General features: G+C 41.7%; 2 protein-coding genes across 5 annotated transcripts; both read right to left on the bottom strand.

The window, feature by feature from the left end:
- Positions 1 to 904: 904 nt before the first annotated feature.
- On the bottom strand, positions 905 to 19,223 carry LOC115732788 (ricin B-like lectin R40G3). Of its 4 annotated transcripts, XM_030663485.2 has the most exons (6): positions 19,210 to 19,223; positions 10,530 to 10,532; positions 3,004 to 3,744; positions 2,647 to 2,769; positions 1,275 to 1,503; positions 905 to 1,112 (listed from the first exon to the last, which is right to left on the bottom strand). In XM_030663485.2, coding segments are annotated over exons 3-6 (957 nt in total). In that variant the 5' UTR covers positions 3,607 to 3,744; positions 10,530 to 10,532; positions 19,210 to 19,223; the 3' UTR covers positions 905 to 1,110. The 4 variants fall into 4 exon arrangements, with proteins under 4 accessions (XP_030519345.1, XP_048126985.1, XP_048126984.1 ...); XM_048271028.1 differs by lacking the exons at positions 2,647 to 2,769; positions 3,004 to 3,744; positions 10,530 to 10,532; positions 19,210 to 19,223 and adding exons at positions 9,008 to 9,130; positions 9,336 to 10,132; XM_048271027.1 differs by lacking the exons at positions 3,004 to 3,744; positions 10,530 to 10,532; positions 19,210 to 19,223 and adding an exon at positions 9,336 to 10,130.
- LOC115732779 (NAC domain-containing protein 2) lies at positions 16,048 to 18,413 on the bottom strand. The gene is made up of 3 exons (XM_030663463.2): positions 17,845 to 18,413; positions 17,388 to 17,725; positions 16,048 to 16,907 (listed from the first exon to the last, which is right to left on the bottom strand). The coding sequence occupies exons 1-3, from the start codon at positions 18,212 to 18,214 to the stop codon at positions 16,233 to 16,235; spliced, it is 1,383 nt and encodes a 460-aa protein (XP_030519323.2). The 5' UTR covers positions 18,215 to 18,413; the 3' UTR covers positions 16,048 to 16,232.
- Positions 19,224 to 19,901: the final 678 nt, after the last annotated feature.

The following is a 19,901-nucleotide window of genomic DNA, read 5'->3' on the forward strand; positions in this document are numbered from 1 at the left end:
ATGAATGTCAACAAGAACACGTCACGACAAGTCGAATTTCATAGAATCCGACGTGCCCTTCGAGCATAATTCCGGGGCGGTTGTGGTTCATTTTGGTGCATTCTGATTTCAGTAATGGTTCTATCATTTCTTGCCATTGAAAAAGTAACTTCGACTTTGGTTTATACTGAAAATAGAACAAGATGTGTCAAGTGATCATAGGGTAGGGAGGGAGAGAGGCTGTGTACTTATTTGATGCTCTGTCTTCGGCTTAAGGTTAGGACCCAGAAATTTCTTTTAGGGCATTGACGACCTCGGATTTGCACAGCTCGGCCCGATTGAGACGTCGAAGGAAAGCCTCGCTCTGCGTTAGCAACACAGCTGTGTACTTCCTAAACTCACCTAACGGACCCCCAGCCTCTAATGATGGCTGAAGAGTCCGTCCTCCGAACTACTGCAGGACGAAAAGTGAAGTAACGTAATCTGCCGAAGGTAGAAGCTCCGTGCGAGACATCAAGTGCCTGATGTCCAGCTCCCAGAATCAATGCTCGAAAGACTAATCTTTAACTGATCTCGACCCACTTCTGATACAAAGTCCAGTCCGAAGGAGCTCAAGACTGTGGTGGGTGATCCGATATGTAACCACGAGGGATGATCGAGTTAGCTGAGAAAAATGGTTCATATAATTGATTTAACACAAAATGGTCAGCGGCTGTAAAATTAACTGCTGCTCCTGTCATATTTGTCGTTTCAGCTTCCCTCTTTGCGGTGTAGCAGCGCATGCAAACATGAGAACATGCTCTTCTCGCACTCGTAAGACATACATGACCTAGTATATCTATCTTCACAAGCGACATCTGAAACAGCTTAATGCAGAGAGAGGATTACCAATTTGCCAGGCATATATATATAGTCTGCGCTGTAATAACGCACAGAATAATAGCACTGTAACATCCAAAGTAAAAGTAATACACAATAGTAGTCGAGTCTTTGTCACACATGGAGATGCAAGCAATGTTCAAGATCACAACAGCACAAACTCATATGGAAGGGAAGCATAACAATCCACCAAACCGCATATCCTGCAAATAAGATGCAACCCGCAAATTCAGGAACACAGCCCCCCAGGTATTCTGCATCAACCATCAAAGGATATATAGGTTTAGAAAAGTGGCAACGATTCTGTAGGACACTGAAATAGAACAGAGCGCAAAATAGTTCACAAATGAAAGACAGAGAAACAAGTGGCAAGTCGCAATAAGGTTACTCCTCTCCTCTGCGTCTAAGAAACTTACAGTACGGGGTGACCTTCCATAACTGATTATCACCATGGTTCCACTGCCAGAGCACAATAGTTGTGCCATCACGGACGCCTCCGGATTTCTTGTCGCCATGAAAAGCATCCAGATTAAGGCGAACATTGTTAACCATCCTTACGGTTCTGTAACCATGGCCTAGGTCTTTGCTCTCTGTCCACAGCACAGATGCGTCAAGCTGCTCAGGCTTATAGGGTACCAGCTGTACCTGCAGATTACGAAAAGTGCAAATCTTAGATCTGACAAATATCTGCAGCTCTGATACCAACAATATTTTAGAGAGCTAAGGATTAAATTAAGCAGTTCCTTGGACTTCAAAGTGGGTCTGCCCCTCACGAATGTATGATTACAAGGTGCATATATCGTCAACCAAAATAAATATCAACCCTTTGTTCATTTTCTGTTCAGCAAACATGAGGTATGAACAAATCATGGGAACTTCTAATAGCTGAACCAAACCCGATAATTGGCTAAAAATATACATGTCGAGATGAAGCTCAAGTCGAGGCAATGAAAGCGAAGGCTCAGTGCAAACGAGCTTTTGGACGAAAGCTGAAAGACATTGCTGACTTTAGAGTGTAGTCGACCTTTTCAGTAGTGTCCAAGTTAGCACTCGTAGAGGCAAAAACGCAAGACAATGATCAGGCAGTGAAAAAGGTACTAAATGGTAGCCAGAAGAAAAAAGGTACTTACACCACAAGAAGAATTCTTTTGAGTCTAACAATTAGCTACCAAAAATGAAACCAAAGCAGAGGATCGTGGCGACAACGATCGAACGGAAGTCAAAAAACCTATTCAGATATGGCTTACAACGAGCCATTTTGAGACTAACCTCAGTTTCTATGTCATTCAAAAACTAAGGGAAAGTTGGAGAATGACACACTTCTCTTCGCGAAGTTACATAAACTAGAAAAGTTCAGAAAAATTATATTTCAGAAGTTACGCAGCAGCTAAAGCGAATGACTGGTAATTTAATCCAACAAATGCCTGCATTTCCAAAGTTTATCATGCAAGTTGATACAAGGGAACACCCATAACCATGATTCCTGGCTATCAGAGTCTATAATAATTGGAAGACCGTGAGCTTCTTTGCTCGCACAAGGAGAACAAACTCGACAGCTCTGTTGACCAATGAGATTGACCACGTCCTTAGGAGCTAAAGTATCACGGTCATCGAAATATAACTCACAAACGAGTGATATTTTTGGCTTGCAACTAGTCTCACAAGCTTTTTCTCTCCTCTACGGCCAGATTATGCAGATAGATAATTTTTCCTATCCTAATTGCAGCTCAAATAGGAATCCTAAAATTGCAGAGGCTTCGGATTGGATATTTGGAGATACAAACTTACCGGGTGAGAGGCTCCAGCAGAATGCTTGATGGCCTCACCAGTGGCCTTGTTAACCAGAGAAAAGCAGGGACACCCCTCTTCATCCTTAACTCTGGTGCTGAATTTCTCATCTTTGTACCATTTCTGAACAAATCAAATCATAAAAGCCACTCCACATCATTAAAAGAATTAAAGAATAAAAACCATCACTCACGCAACGAACAAAACTATCAAACAGCACTCAAACAAGCTGAGAAACGCTCAAATTAGGCAGATCAAACCAGACCCACATCAAAAAGCCACCATCTTGAAAATATCCAACAGAACCAAAGATCAAGATTCGGGGGTGACAGGCAATAGCAAAGCAAAACAACATACTTGATAAGGATCACTAGAGTCCGAGGGTGCAAGAATGACTTTGGAGTCCCTGATAGTGAGAGAATAATTGGGCTCGGCCTTGCAATAAACTTTGTAGGTGGGCTTGTGGGCGAAATAAGAGCCAACAGCTCCACCACCGACCCCGTGAGCCACATGCTCGACGGTCGCCGACGGCGGGTAATCGGAGTACTCGGTTGATCCTTGATAAAATTTCTGGGGCGGTGGAGGGTAGGGGGAGGAGTAACCGGAGGCGAAATCGTCCCGAGGCGGGTGGTAAGCAGACGGGGCGGGCGAGTGCGAGGTGTGGTACACGTTGGACGGTGGAGGCAGGGGCGGGACGAAGTCGCCGCCGCAGCCGTAGAAGGGCGGGCGCGGAGGGGCAGGCGAGTGCGAGGTATGGTACACGTTGGAAGGTGGAGGCGAGGGCGGGGTGAAGTCGTCACCCCCGCCGTAGAAGGGCGGGCGCGGAGGGGGAGGCTGGCCGTAGGCGTCGGTCGGGAGGGCGGATCCGGGTGGCGGGTAGGGCCGGTTTCTTCGGTGTTCGCCGTCGTCGTCGTCTCTCCGGTGGTGGCTGTGGGTGGGATGACCATATGGGTACTCCATTTCCGTCGGGGTCGGGGTCGTCGATCCCTCGATCTAGCACAGTCGATCAAAGCGGAGAGCGTTTGATGTCTGAACAGCAGTTGATCGTTCAATCTGAAGTGAGGCCTGACCGTCTCCGAGCGTGAGTAAACTCCTTTTCTTTGTGCTTGATTTTATTTATTTATTTATTATTATTATTTTTGGAATTTGCAAAAGCTACAAAATTTTGGAGCACTTTTCGAGAGCGGAGTTTGTAACAGCTATAATTTATTTATTTATTATGATTATTGGCCGGAGGCTATAATTTATTTGATTTGATGAGCGGTATTTGGCATTAAAACTTATGGTATTGCTCAACAGTCAACACCCATTGAGCTACTTATTAATCACATTTCTTAAAATAATTATGTATAATCTAATTGCAGTTGTCACACCAGGAATTTCTAGAATATCAATCACCGGTCAAAGTTCATTGAAAGGTGATTTATGATCGATTCAATCGATAACTTCGATTTCAATCGAAAGTAAGTTGAGTCCGATATGCCTTGAGGTCTCGAGGACTTTGCGGAACTCAAATTGCTAAATAATACACGAAAATATATTGGAAGCAACGGGGAAGTCGTGCGAAATTTTAGCGAATCAAAAAGTTTGATGGTTGGAGGCTATGCGTTCTCGATTACTAAAACCGAACACAAATAGTTATTCAAGGTGATTGGAGTGCTTAGAGAAAGTAAAAGACACATGAAATACAAATGGAAAGCTTTTACAATAAAAAAACAAATATTTAATTCAAGAAAGCTAATCTCTATAATACTTCGAATTCACCACTTAGGAAAAATCAATCTAGATTGATCTTTTATGAGTGATCTTCACATGTTCATGTTTTCGTAGTCGAAATTTGAAGAATTAACTCACTATGGTATTGTCCGCTTTGGCCAATCCCATACCGAACCTTCCTAGGATATCACCTATCCAAGGAGTGCTCCCATCCGAGCATGCTTAATTTTGAAGTTCAAAAACTAAGTGTTATCGTTGCGTCAAAAGATGCCTTTGTAAGTTAATTTCAGCTTTTACATATATGTTTTAGAATAGCTCACCCTCTATTCAAGACACGATCCAGTTCATTCCCACTCCCTTCGCCATCCGATTAACTCAATGATGTATTGTCTACTTTGGCCCCATACCATATCGAGTTTCACGATTTTGTCCTTTGGCGTACGGGTGGGCACCTTCCCAGGAGCTCACCTTTCTAGAGAGTGCTCCTACTCGAGTATGCTTAGCTTTGGAGTTCAAAAGCTAAGTATTGTTGTTATGTCAAAAGATGTCTCCGTAAGTTAATTCTAGTTTTCACGTATATATTTTAGAATTGTTTTCCCCTTATTTGGTGCATAGTTCGGTTCATTCTTCCTCCATTCACCATTCTAAAAGCTCGTGAGGACTCGCTCCTTGTTCGAGCGTTTGACCTCGCCCACCACTTCCTCCCGTCATCGAACCAAGTCGTTACAAATATTTGTTAAAAGAATCTCTAACTGTCTTAACATACTCACTACTATAGGGCCGATTTGTAACTGCTTTCGGATCCTTAGCTACGGTTATTCTCGGTCGATGGATCCTCCTTCACTTAGTCTTCAACTTCCATGCATGTTTAAAGCTAATCGATTGTACCCATGTGTCACATATTTCCTTTAAATTCTGCCCACTGGAAATTCATGATCGATGAGCTTGTTGGGCATTCCAATTTTATAAATTAAGTGTGTTGCCGTGGCTTGATTTAGTCCTTTTTTGTCGAAAGAAATATTCCATTTGTTGATCAAAGTAATATTCAAGAGGTACATAGAAGGCTTTCATAGCAAATCCCAAATAATCGTAGAACAAAGCAAAAGCCAAAAAGCAAATAACATAGCATCGTTTGCAATTATATGTACACTCTTATCCCTTAAGAACAGATATATCACTCTAAATAATCAACAATCGTTTACCAAGTTCAGTGATGAGCACATTCTGAGATCTCTCACTTCATTTGCAATTGCTTTCGGCAAGCATCTAGATTCAACGTCTTCATCACCGACGTCTTGCAAAGATACCAACATTGTATATTGAAAGAACACAAATTAAAAACTTGTAAGAAACTCCTAAATTTATATCTAAATCTAGTTAGAGAGAGTACATCTCTTAGATCTTGCCCTAAATCTAGATACATAGAGGAGACAGGCCTCATCTTGAATAGAGTATGGAGTCACATCACAAACATCCTCCTCGGTGACTGTCGATTGAACGAATGGCTAGATGGGTCTTCATGTTCACTCAAGATCAGTTGCAGAAGTTTATCCACACACACAAGCTCAAAACTTATTGAGAGAGAAAAGAAAGACAATCAAGCAAAGAAAAAGAAAATTACCGACTAAATAGGCTCTCAGCTTCAAGTTTGTCAATAGAGAGAGAATAGATAGAAACGCTAGTCGCAAAAGTGATTTTTTATTTTAGTCCATTAGTTTCTTTACATTTGGGCCTAACTTTTGCTCGTGTCAATAAGAGGACAAGTCAATCTTTTCCCAACGTAAGTAAAGACATTATTAATATCATAAAATTTTCAGATCATAATCGAGACGTGCATTTGTCATAGTCAACATGAAGTGTAAGATGGCACAAGCGCGATTGACAATGACATGGCCAGCGACAGCGAAGATGATTCAGCACGATTTGGTAAAGACATGTAGACCCAAGAGATGAAGCTATCGATGAAAGTAACAACAATGAGTTCCTCTGAATTCCAGACCTCCAACGTACATAGTGTAGATGAAGCAGCAGACCCCGAACACCAAGGAGGAGGACGAGAAAGAAGAACGGCGAAGAAACCGAAGATGACAAAGACGGTATTGGGTACGTCGACGTTTGATGCTGAACGCATTGCAGCATAATTCCAGGGAGGTTGTGATTCATTTTGGTGTATTCAGATTCTTGCCATTTGAAAACGTAACTTCGACTTTGATTCATACTAACAATAGATCAAAATGCGTCGAGGGATCATAGGAGAGGGAGAGAGGCCGTGTACTTATTTCATCCTCTGTCTTTGGTTTACGATTGGGACCCAGAAATTTCTTTTAGGCTATTGACGATCTCAGACTTGCACGGTTCGACCCCGATTGAGACGTCGAAGGAAAACCTCGCTCCGCCTCAGCAACAAAGATACGTACTTCCTAAACTCACCTAACGGACACACAGCCTCTAATGACGGATGAAGAGTCTGTTCTCGGAACTATTGCAGAACGAATAGTTAAGTAACATAATCTGCCGAAGATAGAAGCACCGCGAGACATCGAACACCTGATGTCCAGCTCCCAGAATCACTGCTCGAAAGGCTAATTTTTAACTGATCTCGACCCACTTCCGAAACGAAGTCGAGTACAAGGGAACTCAAGACTGTGGTGGGTGATCGGATATGTAAACATGTGAGATGATCGAGTCAGCTGGGAAAAATGCTTGACATGGCTGATTTAAGACAAAAAGGACAGCAGCCGTAAAATCAATTGCCGCTCCCATCATATTTGTTGCTTCAGCTTGCCGCCTTGCGGCGTAGCAGCGCGTGGAAACATGAGAACATGCTCTTCTCGAGACATATATGACATGGTATATCTATCTTCACGAGCGACATCTGAAAGAGCTTAATGCAGAGTATTCCCCATATAGTCTGCGGTGTAATTACACGCATTGATAACACTATAACATCCACAGTACAAGTAATACACAATAGTAGTTGAGTCTTAATCACACATGGAGATCCAAGCAATGTTCGAGATCACAACACAAACTCACATGGAAGCATAACAATCCACCAAACCGCATATCCAGCAAATAAGACGCAACCTCCAAACTCAGGAACTCCCACGTATTCTGCATCAACCATCAAAGGATATATAGGTGAAAAATGGACACGATTCTGTAAGACTGAAATAGGTTAGAGCACAAAATAGTTCGGAAATGAAAGGTGAAGAAACAAGGGGCAAGTCGCGAGAAGGTTATTCCTCTCCTCTGACTACTAAAAAACTTACAGTATGGCGTGATCTTCCATCTCTCAGTATCTCCTTTGTTCCAATGCGAGAGCACGATAGTTGTGCCATCATGGACGCCTCCGGATTTCTTGTCACCATGAAAAGCATCCAGATTAAGGCGAACATTGTTAACCATCCTTACAGTTCTGTAACCATCACCTAGGTCCTTGCCCTCTGACCACAGAACAGATTCATCAAGCTGCTCTGGCTTATAGGGTACCAGCTGTACCTGCAGATTAGGAAAGTGCAAATCTTAAATCCGACAAACAATCTGCTGCTCTGATACCAACAAAACTTTCGAGAGCAAAGGCTTAAATAAAGCCGTTCATTGGACTTCAAAGTAGGTCAGTCCCTCACTAATGTATGATTACGCGGTGCGTATATTGTAATCCATAAAACATTCAACCCTTTGTCTGTTTTCTGGTGACCAAGCATGCAGTATGAGCAAATCATGGGAACCTCAAATAGTTGAACCAAACCCAACGATTGGCTCAAAACGCACATGTCGAGATGAAGCTCAAGTCAAGGCAACAAAAGTGAAGGCTCGGTGCAAACAAGCTTTTTCGCAATAGCTGAAAGACATTGCTGACTTTTAGAGTGCGGCCGACCTTTTCAGCAGTGTCCAAGTTAGCACTATTAAAGGCAAAAAGGCAAGATTTGATCAGTCAGAAAAGAAGGTACTTCAACGTTAGCCAGAAGAAAAAAAGACTTATGCCACAAGAGGAATTCTTCAGGAACCACAATCCGTCTAGCAATTAGATATGAAAAATGAACCCAAAGCAAAGGATTGTGGTGACAATAACCGATGAGAAGTGACTGTTCAGATGTAGCTAGCATGCAATGAGCCATTTTGAGACTAACCTCAATTTGTATGCCATACTCCCTAAGGGAAACTTAAAGAATGACACACTTCTGTTCTTGAAGTTACTCACAGAATCCAGAGAAGTTTCAGAAAAATTATAATTCAGAAGTTACACAGCAGTGTAAGCGAATGACACGTAATTTGATCAAACAAAACCCTTGATGACCAGAGTTTGTCATGCAAGTTGATGCAAGGTAACACCCATAGTCATGATTACCGGCTATCAAAGACAATAACAATTGGAAGACCACAATCATCTTTTGTTCGCACAAGGAGAACAAAGTTGACAGCTCTGTTGACCAAATGAGATTGACCACGTTCTTCATGAGCTAAAAGTATCGTAGTCGCCGAGATATCATATAACTCACACAAGCGATATTTAGCTTACGATTACTCTCACAAGCTTCTTTTCTACTAAACAGCCAGATTATGGCAAAAAAAAAAAAAAAAATCCTTTTTCCCATCCTAATTGTAGAGGCTTCAGATTGAATATCTAGAGATACAAACATACCGGGTGAGAGGCTCCAACAGAGTGCTTGATGGCCTCACCAGTGGCCTTGTTAACCAGAGAAAAGCAGGGAAACCCCTCCTCATCCTTAACTCTAGTGCTGAACTTCTCATCCTTGTACCATTTCTGAACAAATCAAATCATACAAGTCACTCCACATCATTAAAAGAAATAAAGGATGAAAACCATCACTCAACAAGGTCGGGAATGCTTAATTAGGCGGATCAAACCAAACCCACGTAAAAAAGCCATCGACGTGAAAATATCCAACAGAAGCAAAGATCAAAATTCGAGCGTGACGAGCAGAGCAAAGCAAAGCAAAGCAACATACTTGATAAGGATCACTGGAGTCAGAGGATGCGAGAATGACTTTTGAGTCCCTTATAGTGAGCGAATAATTGGGCTCAGCCTTGCAATAAACTTTGTAAGTGGGCCTGTTGGCGAAATAAGAGCCCAAAGCTCCACCACCGGAAGCAGCAGCAGCGGGACCAGAGTCAGACTGATGCAGGGTATGATGATGGAGGAAAGCAGGCATGTGGGGGCGATGAGAATGGTGGGTCTCGCTCGGCTCATCGACTTCGTCGGCCACTTGCTGGACGGTCGCGGACGGAGGCGGCGGCGGTGGCGGGTAATCGGAGTACTCAGTTGATTCTTGAGAAAAACTCTGAGGCGGTGGAGGGAAGTCGGAGGAATAACCGGAGTCGAAACGGTCCTGAGGCGGAGGGTAACCAGAGGGGGGAGTCGAGTACGAGGTGTGGTACACGTCGAACGGTGGAGGCGGGGGCGGGGCGAAGTCGTCGCCACAGCCGCCGTAGAAGGGTGGGCGCGGAGGAGGAGGCTGGCCGTCGAAGTCGGGTGGGAGGGTGGATCCAGGTGGCGGGTAGGGCCGGTTTCTTGGGGATTCTTCGTCGTCGTCGTCGCCGTCTCTCCGGTGGTGTCCGTGAGTGTGATGACCAAATGGGAACTCCATATCCGTCGGATCTTCTCGGTGCTGATCTCTTCCGGCGTCGCAGTCAGCTCGAAGACAAAGTGGAGAGCGTTTGGTTTTTGAACGGCAGTTGATCGGTTGGATCTGAGTTGAGGCCTGGAAGTGGCCTGGACCGTCTGAGCGCGAGTAAAAACTCCTTTTCTTCGGGATTTGCAAAAAGCTACAAATTAGTGCGGCACTTTTGAGTGGGGCCCTATGGACAGGAAGCATCGTAGCCGTTGATTTACAATCACACCTCATCTGTGAATTCCACCAAAATCAACGACCGTTGGTGAGCCACTTGTTGAGGATATTACACAGTGATTTTTTTATATTTATTTATTAGAATGGTGTGAGCAATTTTACATATCACTAAGCACATGTCATTTCGAGTTGCAAACGAATGTTCAGGACAAATCGAACAGGTGATAAAAACGAGTCTCGACTCCTCCTTTATTCGGACGGAATAATCTCAATGAAACATCTGGGTCTATTCGGATCGATCGTAACCAAAATAATTGTGAATAATAACGACTTCAATTTTTTCAAGTGAACGACTTTCTCCGAAGTAAGGTACTGCGAAAGGAAATTGATCACGGATTATCAATAAATCTCGAGATGACTGCTCAAAAGTGGCATATATGATGCATACCCAGTAGCACGCTTCTTTTCACATCAAATTATCGTGTAACCAATCCTCATAAAGCTCGTCCTTTCTTTTTCATAGATGTTTTGCCAATTGATTATGTCAAACCTTAATTAGCCACCTCCCTCAATCAGGGCCTCTTGTTTCGAGGTTAATAGCGAGAGGTCCAATCTCGAAAATTGGAGGACAGAGGGAAAGATACTTTGAGCTATCCATATTGTGGAAGCTAAACACAGCATAAATATTTTGATAGATATTAGGACATAGCGATGGCACGTACGTGAAATTCAATGAGCATACAATGAGAGAAGTGATGCCTGGATTTTTGTAATGTTGTGTGGTCACCAGAAATTCGATGGTTTCACTTAGTGATTAAAGTTCGATCGAGGGTGATTGATCTCCAATTAAATTGTTGAATTCGACTTTGAATCAAAAGTATCGAGAGTCTAATATGGGGAGAATTACAAAAAAAAAAAAAAAATCTTAAACCTATTGAAATTGTGTTAATTCAGTCTTGAACATTTTTTTGGCCAATTGAATTCTGAACCTTTTGTAATTGTGTCAATTCAATTCATTTGACCAACCTAGGGGCCGGCGGAACAAAAAAGAAAAGACCGAAAAAAATCATTAGACAAATAAAAAATAATTAAAATTTTGAAAAATATTATAAAATTTTATTAAAATTTTCTGCATCAGTATCAACTAGCCAAATGAACTAAATTAAGGTTTAAAATTTAATTGAAAAAAAATTGAGATTGAATTAGTACAATTGAAATAGATGTATGACTTTTTTGGTAATTTTCCTTTCTAATATGCATTGAAGTCTCAAGGATTTCGCCAAATCTCAAATAACTATATAATATGCGAATGATAGATTGGAAACAATAACAAGATTGCGTAAAATTTCATTAAATTAAACCAAAAGGTTTCATTCGTGGAAGCCTTGCCTGCTCGATGACTACTAGTCAAAATCAATCTTGGAAGCTGGACATAAATTACTCGTCAACATCAATCTTTTACGATTGATCTTCGCATCTTCAAGTTTTTAGTTGCAAAATATATGCACATTTCGTGATTTTTGATGTGTCTTGATTGCCTGTGAATGCATATCATTCTAGTTTTGGTAAATGATACAAATAGTCTCCGAATTTTGGTCAAATGTATAACATAATCCCTAAAGTTTAGCACAATATGCAATTTCGCTCATGAACTTTTAATTTGTTCAATGTGATTCATGAACTTTTGATACATGTTTAATTTAGTCCCTGGATCGCATGAAAATATTCAATGTTGTCCATAGACTATATTTTCATACAGTCTAGAGACTAAATTAAACATGTATCGAAAGTTCATGGACCACATTTGAACAAATTAAAAGTTCGGGGATGATATTATACATCGAAGGAAAGTTGATGGACCAAATTGAACATACTTAAAGTTTAGAAATTACATTACACATTGCGTTAAAATTCAAAAACCGTTTGTGTCATTATCTCTTCTTGTTTCTTTGTGTATCTTTAAATGAGTCGAATCATTTTTCATTCCGATCTTCCTCCATAATAATCTCTAATTGTCTTTTCTTGCACGCTACTATAGGGATGATTTGTAACTGCTTACAATTCCTTAACGACAATTATTCCCCGGTCAATGAATCCTTCTTGACTCGGTCTTCAACTTCCGTACATTCCTCACTATAACCGGTCGTCACAATGTATCATGTACTTCTCTTAAACTTTTCCCATTGAGAATTCACGATTAATGAGCTCTTCGGGCATTCCATCGAAGAATATTGTGGGACAAGGTTATTGTCATGACATTCACGATCAATAAGCTTGTCAAGCATATTAACGATCGAGTCTTATGGATCATGTCATTAGACCTGTCAAAATGGGTAATAAACTCATTTCTTAAGCCATATTTTATAGGCTAAGTCATTATATGAGTCAGTTATATTCAATAAACGGGAATATAAATGAATTTAGAATGGAAAAACCTAAAAAGATATGGGTGTTAAATTTCTTTGCTTTTAGGCACTAAGATTGGTTTTTGTGTCAACGAGACGACGACTCAATCTATTCCCCACCTACATAAAGACATCATTAAAAGGGCAAAAAAAAAAACTTTCAATTCATAAACGAGACATGCGCTCCTTAGAGTCCACGGAGAAGTTTAAGGCGCCCAAGGGTTCTAACCACATTTCGACTTGCGTTTAGCGATCCCTTGATGATTGATTGTGGTCCACGTGCCCTCTGTCAATACGAAGAGACTCAGATTGCTTTATCTGGTTCCTCATGCGACTTGGGGAGGCATAAGTGAACAATGGCTAATGGGCAAAGACAGGTTTCACCAGGACAATTAGAACCCAAGGTAGGCAAGTTAAGACCATGATGATGATTGGCCTAAGAAAATTCATTATGTAATAGTCATTAGTAGCTGTCTAATTCACGATCTGTTTTGAGCCATAAAAGATAATAATAATAATTAATTACAAATTGTCATGAGGTCTATCCTTTCAAGAATCGACGACATATAACGTACTCTCATGGTCATCAAAAAAATCGTGATGTTAGCAAATCTTTTCCCTAAAATATGCGCCGTGGAATTCACCTGACAACTCCTGCTATGGAGAAAATATTCGGTCATTTGCTACCACTTCCTCTTCATGACGTGGTGAGTATTTCTTTCTCACAACCGGTCAAAGTTGATAAGTGACTGAAAACTGCCAAGTGGTCTTTCGTGCTTCATTGGAGTTGCCCCTTCGCCGTCGCCACCGACAGAGTAGCCCACGCGTTCGTCATCGCTCGTGATCAAGCTCACCCCTCGACAGATTTGGAGCTGTGGTCCACGGCCGAGTCACCCCTCCGTGGTCGCCGTGGTTCGCAAACTGAGCCACCCACTTGATCGTTGATCGTGGCCATGCTCCTTAGATGACTACGCGCTTATCTTCCGATGGAGTTTCTGATCGCAGCTGATACACCAAGACTATGTCCTACAGAGTACAGCTGTAACTTGTCATCCGTTAAACATGGCTTACACGGACGTCGACTTGCGAACCACCTGTCAAATGCGGAAAGTAGAGAAACTTAAAAGACAAATAGACCGGCAGCAATGTGATGCTCTACCGACATATTATGTTAGGATTCGGCGCACAAATCACAAATAAAGTAAAGCGTAAAAGCGGGAAAAGGCAAGTGAGACGCGAAATTTATCCTAATTTACCCTTAAATTAAGGCTACATCCATCAAATGATTCCAATATAATTAACACATCACACTTTTCTGTTATATCTCTCAATTACGAGAGAAAAAGATAATATGTGGCAGTAGCAATTCATAGGCCCAAATACAAACTAACAATGAAAAAAATTATGGACTCAAACTATAAAAGCTCTCTGACGAGACCTCCCATGCTTTCCCATCGATGGGGGAGTATGAATCACGTCGCAACGTGTTCCGCCATTTGTCTTATGGAATTGCTGATGTTTATGCAAAATTCTTGATTAATTACATGATGACGCAGGCAAAAATCCATTGAGAAACTTAGATTCAAGTCCACCTGAAATTGCGGATAACTGGGCAATTAATAATAGAACTCTAGAAGCTCAGTCCAATTAAGTTCAATGGGCTAAAGACATGGGAAGAACAGTTGGCCCCTGGTTTGCAACATCGGAGCTAACATTATCTGCAGCCCATATGTTGGCCCCTTATGTCCACCTGAAATTGCATGTCCTTTTTTTTCTTTTTTCCCCTGCTTTTGGCGAGAGGACTAAAGTTTTTCGGTCCTCCTCTTTCTGTCGAAGTACCATGAATGACGGATGACGACCTCTAAATAACGGGGCTCAAAGCCGGGCGGTGAGGCGACAAGGCGTTAGCTTCATCGCCAGGAGGAAAACCTAACAAAAGCCGCGAGACCTAATTATATCGGTCGAGAAGTAGCTTCATTTTGACGATCGTTGTTTTATGGCCGACATCGTTGTAATCGATAATCGAATATGCTTATTCTTCTCAGATGATGAACGGTACTTATTCAAGTTCTTGTCTTTCCTTATTTCCTCATAACTTTCAAGGAATATGTTGCTATGAATTATTTAAGCATCACTTGTACGTGCCCTAACCTTTTGTTTTACAGAATCCACCGGACATGCATTTGGACGTCCAAATCAACATCCGGTGAGCCAAACCGGCAGAAAAAGCTAATGGTGAATACTTTTAAAAAGTATAAAAACTCGTTAAGGAAAACAAATGGGAAAATTACCAAAAAAATTCTAAACTTATTGTAATTGTGTCAATTCGATCGTAAACATTTTTTTTTCCAGGTTGAGTCCTAAAATTTTTGCATTTGTGTCAATTTAATTCATCCGGCCAACTTTGACCAGCCGGTAGCAGAGATATCGATCAATATTAATGTGGTAATTTTTAGTAATATAACAATATTTTTTTAAAATTTTTTGGTTTTCTTTTTCTTCTCCTTCTTCCTCTAGGCGGTCACCCGACGACCGGCCAGAGGCGACGACCGGCAAGGCCGACATCACATAGCGATGAGAGCCATGGCAAGGTTTAGTGCCACTAGCCCGGGTGACTCGCTGTAGACGAAGAAGGAGAAGAAATAAAAAGAAAGCAAAAATGAAAAGAAAATAGAAAATAGAAATTCAAGAATTCAAAACTTCTTAAAGTATTAGTAAAAATTGCCACGTCAAAATCGACAACGCCTCATCAGTATCGGCCGTTCAGAGTTGGCCGGATGGGCTGAATGGCACAAATACAAAAGATTTAAGACTCAATCTGTCAAGAAATGTGATTTAGAATTGAACTGGCGCTGTTATAATAGATTTAAGATTTTTTCTGGTAATTTTTCCCGCAGTAGTTCTGATTGACATATTTCCAGAAAGGAAGAAAGTTCTTCTGCGAATGGACTGATAGAGTTCATCCGTATACAAAGCAGTAGCACATAGTTTTTATGGAAGTATCGCAAGTGGCTGCATTATTTCTTCTGAAGGTCCAGATGTGATTGGCTTTGTGCTTGATTTGAAAAGTCAGACCAGACCTCGTTCTGATTAATATTTCTTAAAAACGATATCATCTTAATTTATTTCGCAAAAAAAATAATTTTGAAAAAATAATTTTGTGAAAATGATGACTTATATCTCTTAAAATAATTAATCAACGAAAAATATTTTCGCTGTCTACGAATTCTCATGAACGTTGAGATTTTCATTCGTTCATTCTTATAAGCGATACAAGATATCCTTTTTAGAGAAATATTATCCGAAATTATTCATTTTTTCGTGACATAGACGGAGCCAAGATGATACCGTATCTTGGGATATGCTTCTCCACGAAAGAACTCAATTTCTTGAAAACGTTTACTCATTTCACATCCCACGCACTTAACCCAATTGGAGTTTTGATCAGCATGGGGCTCATGTTTTCAATTCATTCACACTTGTGCTGGTTCCTTAAAAAGTCGTAGATTACATTTCCAATTCCCCTCGTTTTCAAGGGAGAGAAAAATCATGCGGGCACATCCATATTATTTCCCTAAAACCCTACTTCACTTAATATATGCGGGAGAAATAATTCGTCTCTTCCTTTTTAATCTGCGTTTTTGCCATCCGTTTATCCACGAAAATGGGCGTAGTTATTTGGACCGAGTAGCAACTGCTGGTTCAAGAATGGGTAACTGTTGATCCAATTATGCTGCGGGAAGTCGGCCACTTGACTTGCGGCGTCGGTGAAGCTGCAAAGACCGAGGAGCCTCTTCGCCGGATGCGACGCTGCGTCGGTGTCCGCCGCCGCGGCCGGACGGTGACGCTTGAGCCGGTTCTCCTCCGTGAACGGAGCTGACGATGGAGGGCTGAGGTGGGGCAGCTTCTGGGCTGAGCCATTGCTGCTCCCGTTATTCCAAGTCCCATTGATGAACATGTGCTGGTCATTCACGTCCACATGATTACTGTTATTTGGAATCAGTGAAGTCGATTGGTCAAACCCGGGCGTGCCGACCAGTTGTGGGGTGTTGTTGTCAGAAAGCAAGCTAGTGAGCACGGAGTAGTCCAGGGCGTCCAACAAATTGGAGAATGAAGAGGACTTCTGAGACATGAGGCCACCATTGTTTTGGACATTACCACCGGGGACGTGTGTTAACGGTCTTAACGTCCCGTTTTGGTGAAAATTACTGAGACCAACTTCTTCTTCTTCTTCTTCTTGATCTTGATCAGGTGTGGCCACCGAAGTTGCAGTGGGAGGTGACACGTTGGTCTTCTTGTAAATCCGACATAGAACCCAATCGTCCAACTGGAACCAAACAAATTGAAAGTTCGAAAATTTCAGTGAAAAGGTAACTAAAGGGAGGATGCCATATTCTCACCTAGAAAAAGAGTGTGAAAAGCAAAAGATGTCGTTTGCTTGCACGCCTAATATATTCAGGATTCTTGAAAAATTGATACTTCTTTTTCAAAACGACAGCTATTAGATCACTGTAGAGCCTTCCTTTGCATAATACAAAAGGAAGACATCACCTTCCCAAAAGGAGTATGAAAAAAGAACACTTTTTCTCGGATTAGGCTAAGCATTAATAAACTGAGATCGACTTCACAAGGACAAAGAGGGTTTGTCCACTAGTAGCACAATTTTCAGGTTGTGATTAAGAATGCAAGGAAATATTTCTTTTCTTCCCATGTGAAATTAATATAAGTCTCACTGTTTGAATCATCATCAACTGATCTGTTTATATGAATTATCCACTTAAGGGCACTTGCAAGAGAAGAGGCTCACCCTCATGGAGGAATCTTTGAGCTTCGAGGGGTTGGTATTGGGGCGGCTGTTGTAAGCCGGCGACTCGGCGAGGCGGTACTCGTGCATGATCCAGTTCGTCTTGACTCCCTTGGGAGGCTTTCCCTTGTAGAAGACCAGCGCCTTCTTCACGCCGAGTTTCTCATGGTGCTGATGCGCATATGCTGAAGCAGAAGAAGAAGTAGCCACAATCACTTTGTCTGTGCCGGTGGCCTTCCAATACCCTGAAGCAGCTGCTCTATTGGGCCTTGCCCCATTTGGGTACTTCCTATCCCTAGGGCTGAAGAAGTACCACTCTTTCTCACCAAAAGCGGCTTTAGCTGATCCAAAGGAAAACAGAAAACATGAAAAACCACCAAAGATTAGTCTCTCTTGATAGATCAATGCATGGAGGATGGTGGGTATGGAAAGAAGGGATTGAAGAAGCATCATCAGATACCTGGCAAGTCCCAAGGGTCGAGCTTGTAGATATCAACCTCTGCTATGATGGAAACAGGGAGAGGTGAAGATGTGACCTTCCTCCTGAGGTAATGGAGGATGAGCTCCTCATCAGTTGGGTGGAACCTAAACCCTGGTGGCAAGGATGATTGTGGGTTCTTCATAATCATGTTGAAGTTCAGGTCTTTCCTTCTAAACAAGGATAAAGAGAACAAAAAAAAGGGGGGGAAGAGGCTCCCAATCAAACCAAACCCTAGACAGGGCGGGTTTGTTTGGGTGAATTTGGGAAAGATTTTGGAGGGGGAAGACTCTCTCAAGAAGAAGACCGGAGAGAGGATTGAAATTTTGGTATGGGGGAGATTGGAGCCCATTTTATGGTTGAGTGATTTGTCGTCATGTGGGAAAGAGAGAGAGAGAGAAAAGGAGACCAGAGATGAGACCAAAGCAACAGGTGGGTACCAGGAAGAAGAAATTCAGTTGTATGCTTGTGGTGCCAAGTAACTTATTCTCCTTGTCATTGGAGGGTTTTGTGTTGAGTTGTGTGTTGGGTTAAATTTCCATTTTTAACTTTTTGTCTCTCTCTCTCTCTCTCTCTCTCTCTCTCGGACATAATATAATTAAATTAATTCGGTTTCGTAGAAAATATGGCGGCTGAACTTTAGGATGAGGTCGAGTCTCATGACATCACCTCTAGGGAGATAAACACTTGGTACGTGCATTTGTCCACATTGAGCCGAGAGCCTTGTGGCAGTCCCCGTCATCTTGCCGTCTACATGTGCCTCTCTGTCTCTCTCTCTTTCATGATTTTCGTATTTACGATTAAAATTATTTATACATTCGAGCTATGTGAATTGCGCAAAACAGAATCTTTTACGATAAATAAACTCTTTGTATGATAATATTCGGACAATCTTATCTCAATTAAGACTCCATGTTCATTCATTATAATATCTTAACGTGCTTACGATAATCATGTGAAATCACGACGGTACGTTTCACCATGTACGAAAAAAAGAAGAAGCAAATGTGTACTAGAATTGAGATTGGGGAAGAGGAAAGTTAGGAGACACGGGCAAAGGGGCACGGGTAAGGGACATGAGTTTGGCAATTTCTTCTCGCGAGGGGGGGATGCATGGTGGTTAGTGTCCTACAAAGTTATTGGTTGGGAAGGAGGTAAGGAGGCATATCAGCAAATTCTAACTCTTCCCATCAACAGCGTTGTGCTTTATCTGCATCATACAATTATAGTTCGACCTTATCCATATGTTTTATGTAAAGTGGAAAGAAAACTTCGGGTCATGTGCCACACATAAGAAAAAGATGGCAAAAGTTGGCAATTGCTTTTCTCTTCAAGGCATAGGCATACCCTTTTCTTTCCTTAATCAAGTTACACTCCAAAGAGGGCCAAGACTAGCATGCCGAGAAGGGTAGTGAGGAGAAGTTCTAGGCTTCTCCCTTTCAAGCACATTATCTATAAATGCAAGAGACTCTTCCATGCATGCATATGACATCTGAGAATCTCCAACACATCAAGTGAAAATTTCCCTAGAAAGAAACAAGAACTGAACCGTGAAGCTTCCTGTCGCGAATACTTTCGACGAACCACAATCGAATAGAAGAAAGTTGAATTGGATGACCATTCATTTACTTCTACATCGATAATACCCATCGGAAGTTCTAAACTCCATGTATTAAATAGCTTGGTAAAACGTAGGAACTAGTCATTGTTCAAACAGCCACATGTGGTATTACAATATCATGGTCCAAGCATATGATCACGGTCATGGTAAAAGTATCAAAAAAGTTATAAACCTATTGTATTGGTACCAATTTAGTTTTAAACCATTCGATTAGACCAATTTAGTATTAAACCTTTTCACATCGGTACCAATTGAGTTCATCCCTCCAATTTTAGTCGAAAATTGCTGATGTAGCAACAATTGTCCTACATGGCGTGGTCGATACCGACGTGGACATTTTTAATATATTTTTTTATATTCCTTTCATTTTGGCCAGCAAGGGTCGTCTCGTCCACGGCCGGCAGGGCCACGAAGGCGC

The sequence above is a fragment of the Rhodamnia argentea genome, chromosome 10 (assembly GCF_020921035.1).
Source record: "Rhodamnia argentea isolate NSW1041297 chromosome 10, ASM2092103v1, whole genome shotgun sequence".
Taxonomy (NCBI): Eukaryota; Viridiplantae; Streptophyta; class Magnoliopsida; order Myrtales; family Myrtaceae; genus Rhodamnia; species Rhodamnia argentea.

Excerpts from the sequence above, each read along its gene's own strand:
- LOC115732788 (XM_048271028.1), bottom strand. The coding sequence starts at position 9,974 with ATGGAGTTCCCATTTGGTCATCACACTCACGGACACCACCGGAGAGAC. Across the intron at positions 9,131-9,335 it reads ACTCCAGTGATCCTTATCAA|AAATGGTACAAGGATGAGAA; the intron begins GTATGTTGCTTT and ends TGATTTGTTCAG. Across the intron at positions 1,504-9,007 it reads CTGTTGGAGCCTCTCACCCG|GTACAGCTGGTACCCTATAA; the intron begins GTATGTTTGTAT and ends CGTAATCTGCAG.
- LOC115732779 (XM_030663463.2), bottom strand. The coding sequence starts at position 18,214 with ATGGGCTCCAATCTCCCCCATACCAAAATTTCAATCCTCTCTCCGGTC. Across the intron at positions 17,726-17,844 it reads CGACCCTTGGGACTTGCCAG|CTAAAGCCGCTTTTGGTGAG; the intron begins GTATCTGATGAT and ends CCTTTGGATCAG. Across the intron at positions 16,908-17,387 it reads TCAAAGATTCCTCCATGAGG|TTGGACGATTGGGTTCTATG; the intron begins GTGAGCCTCTTC and ends GTTTGGTTCCAG.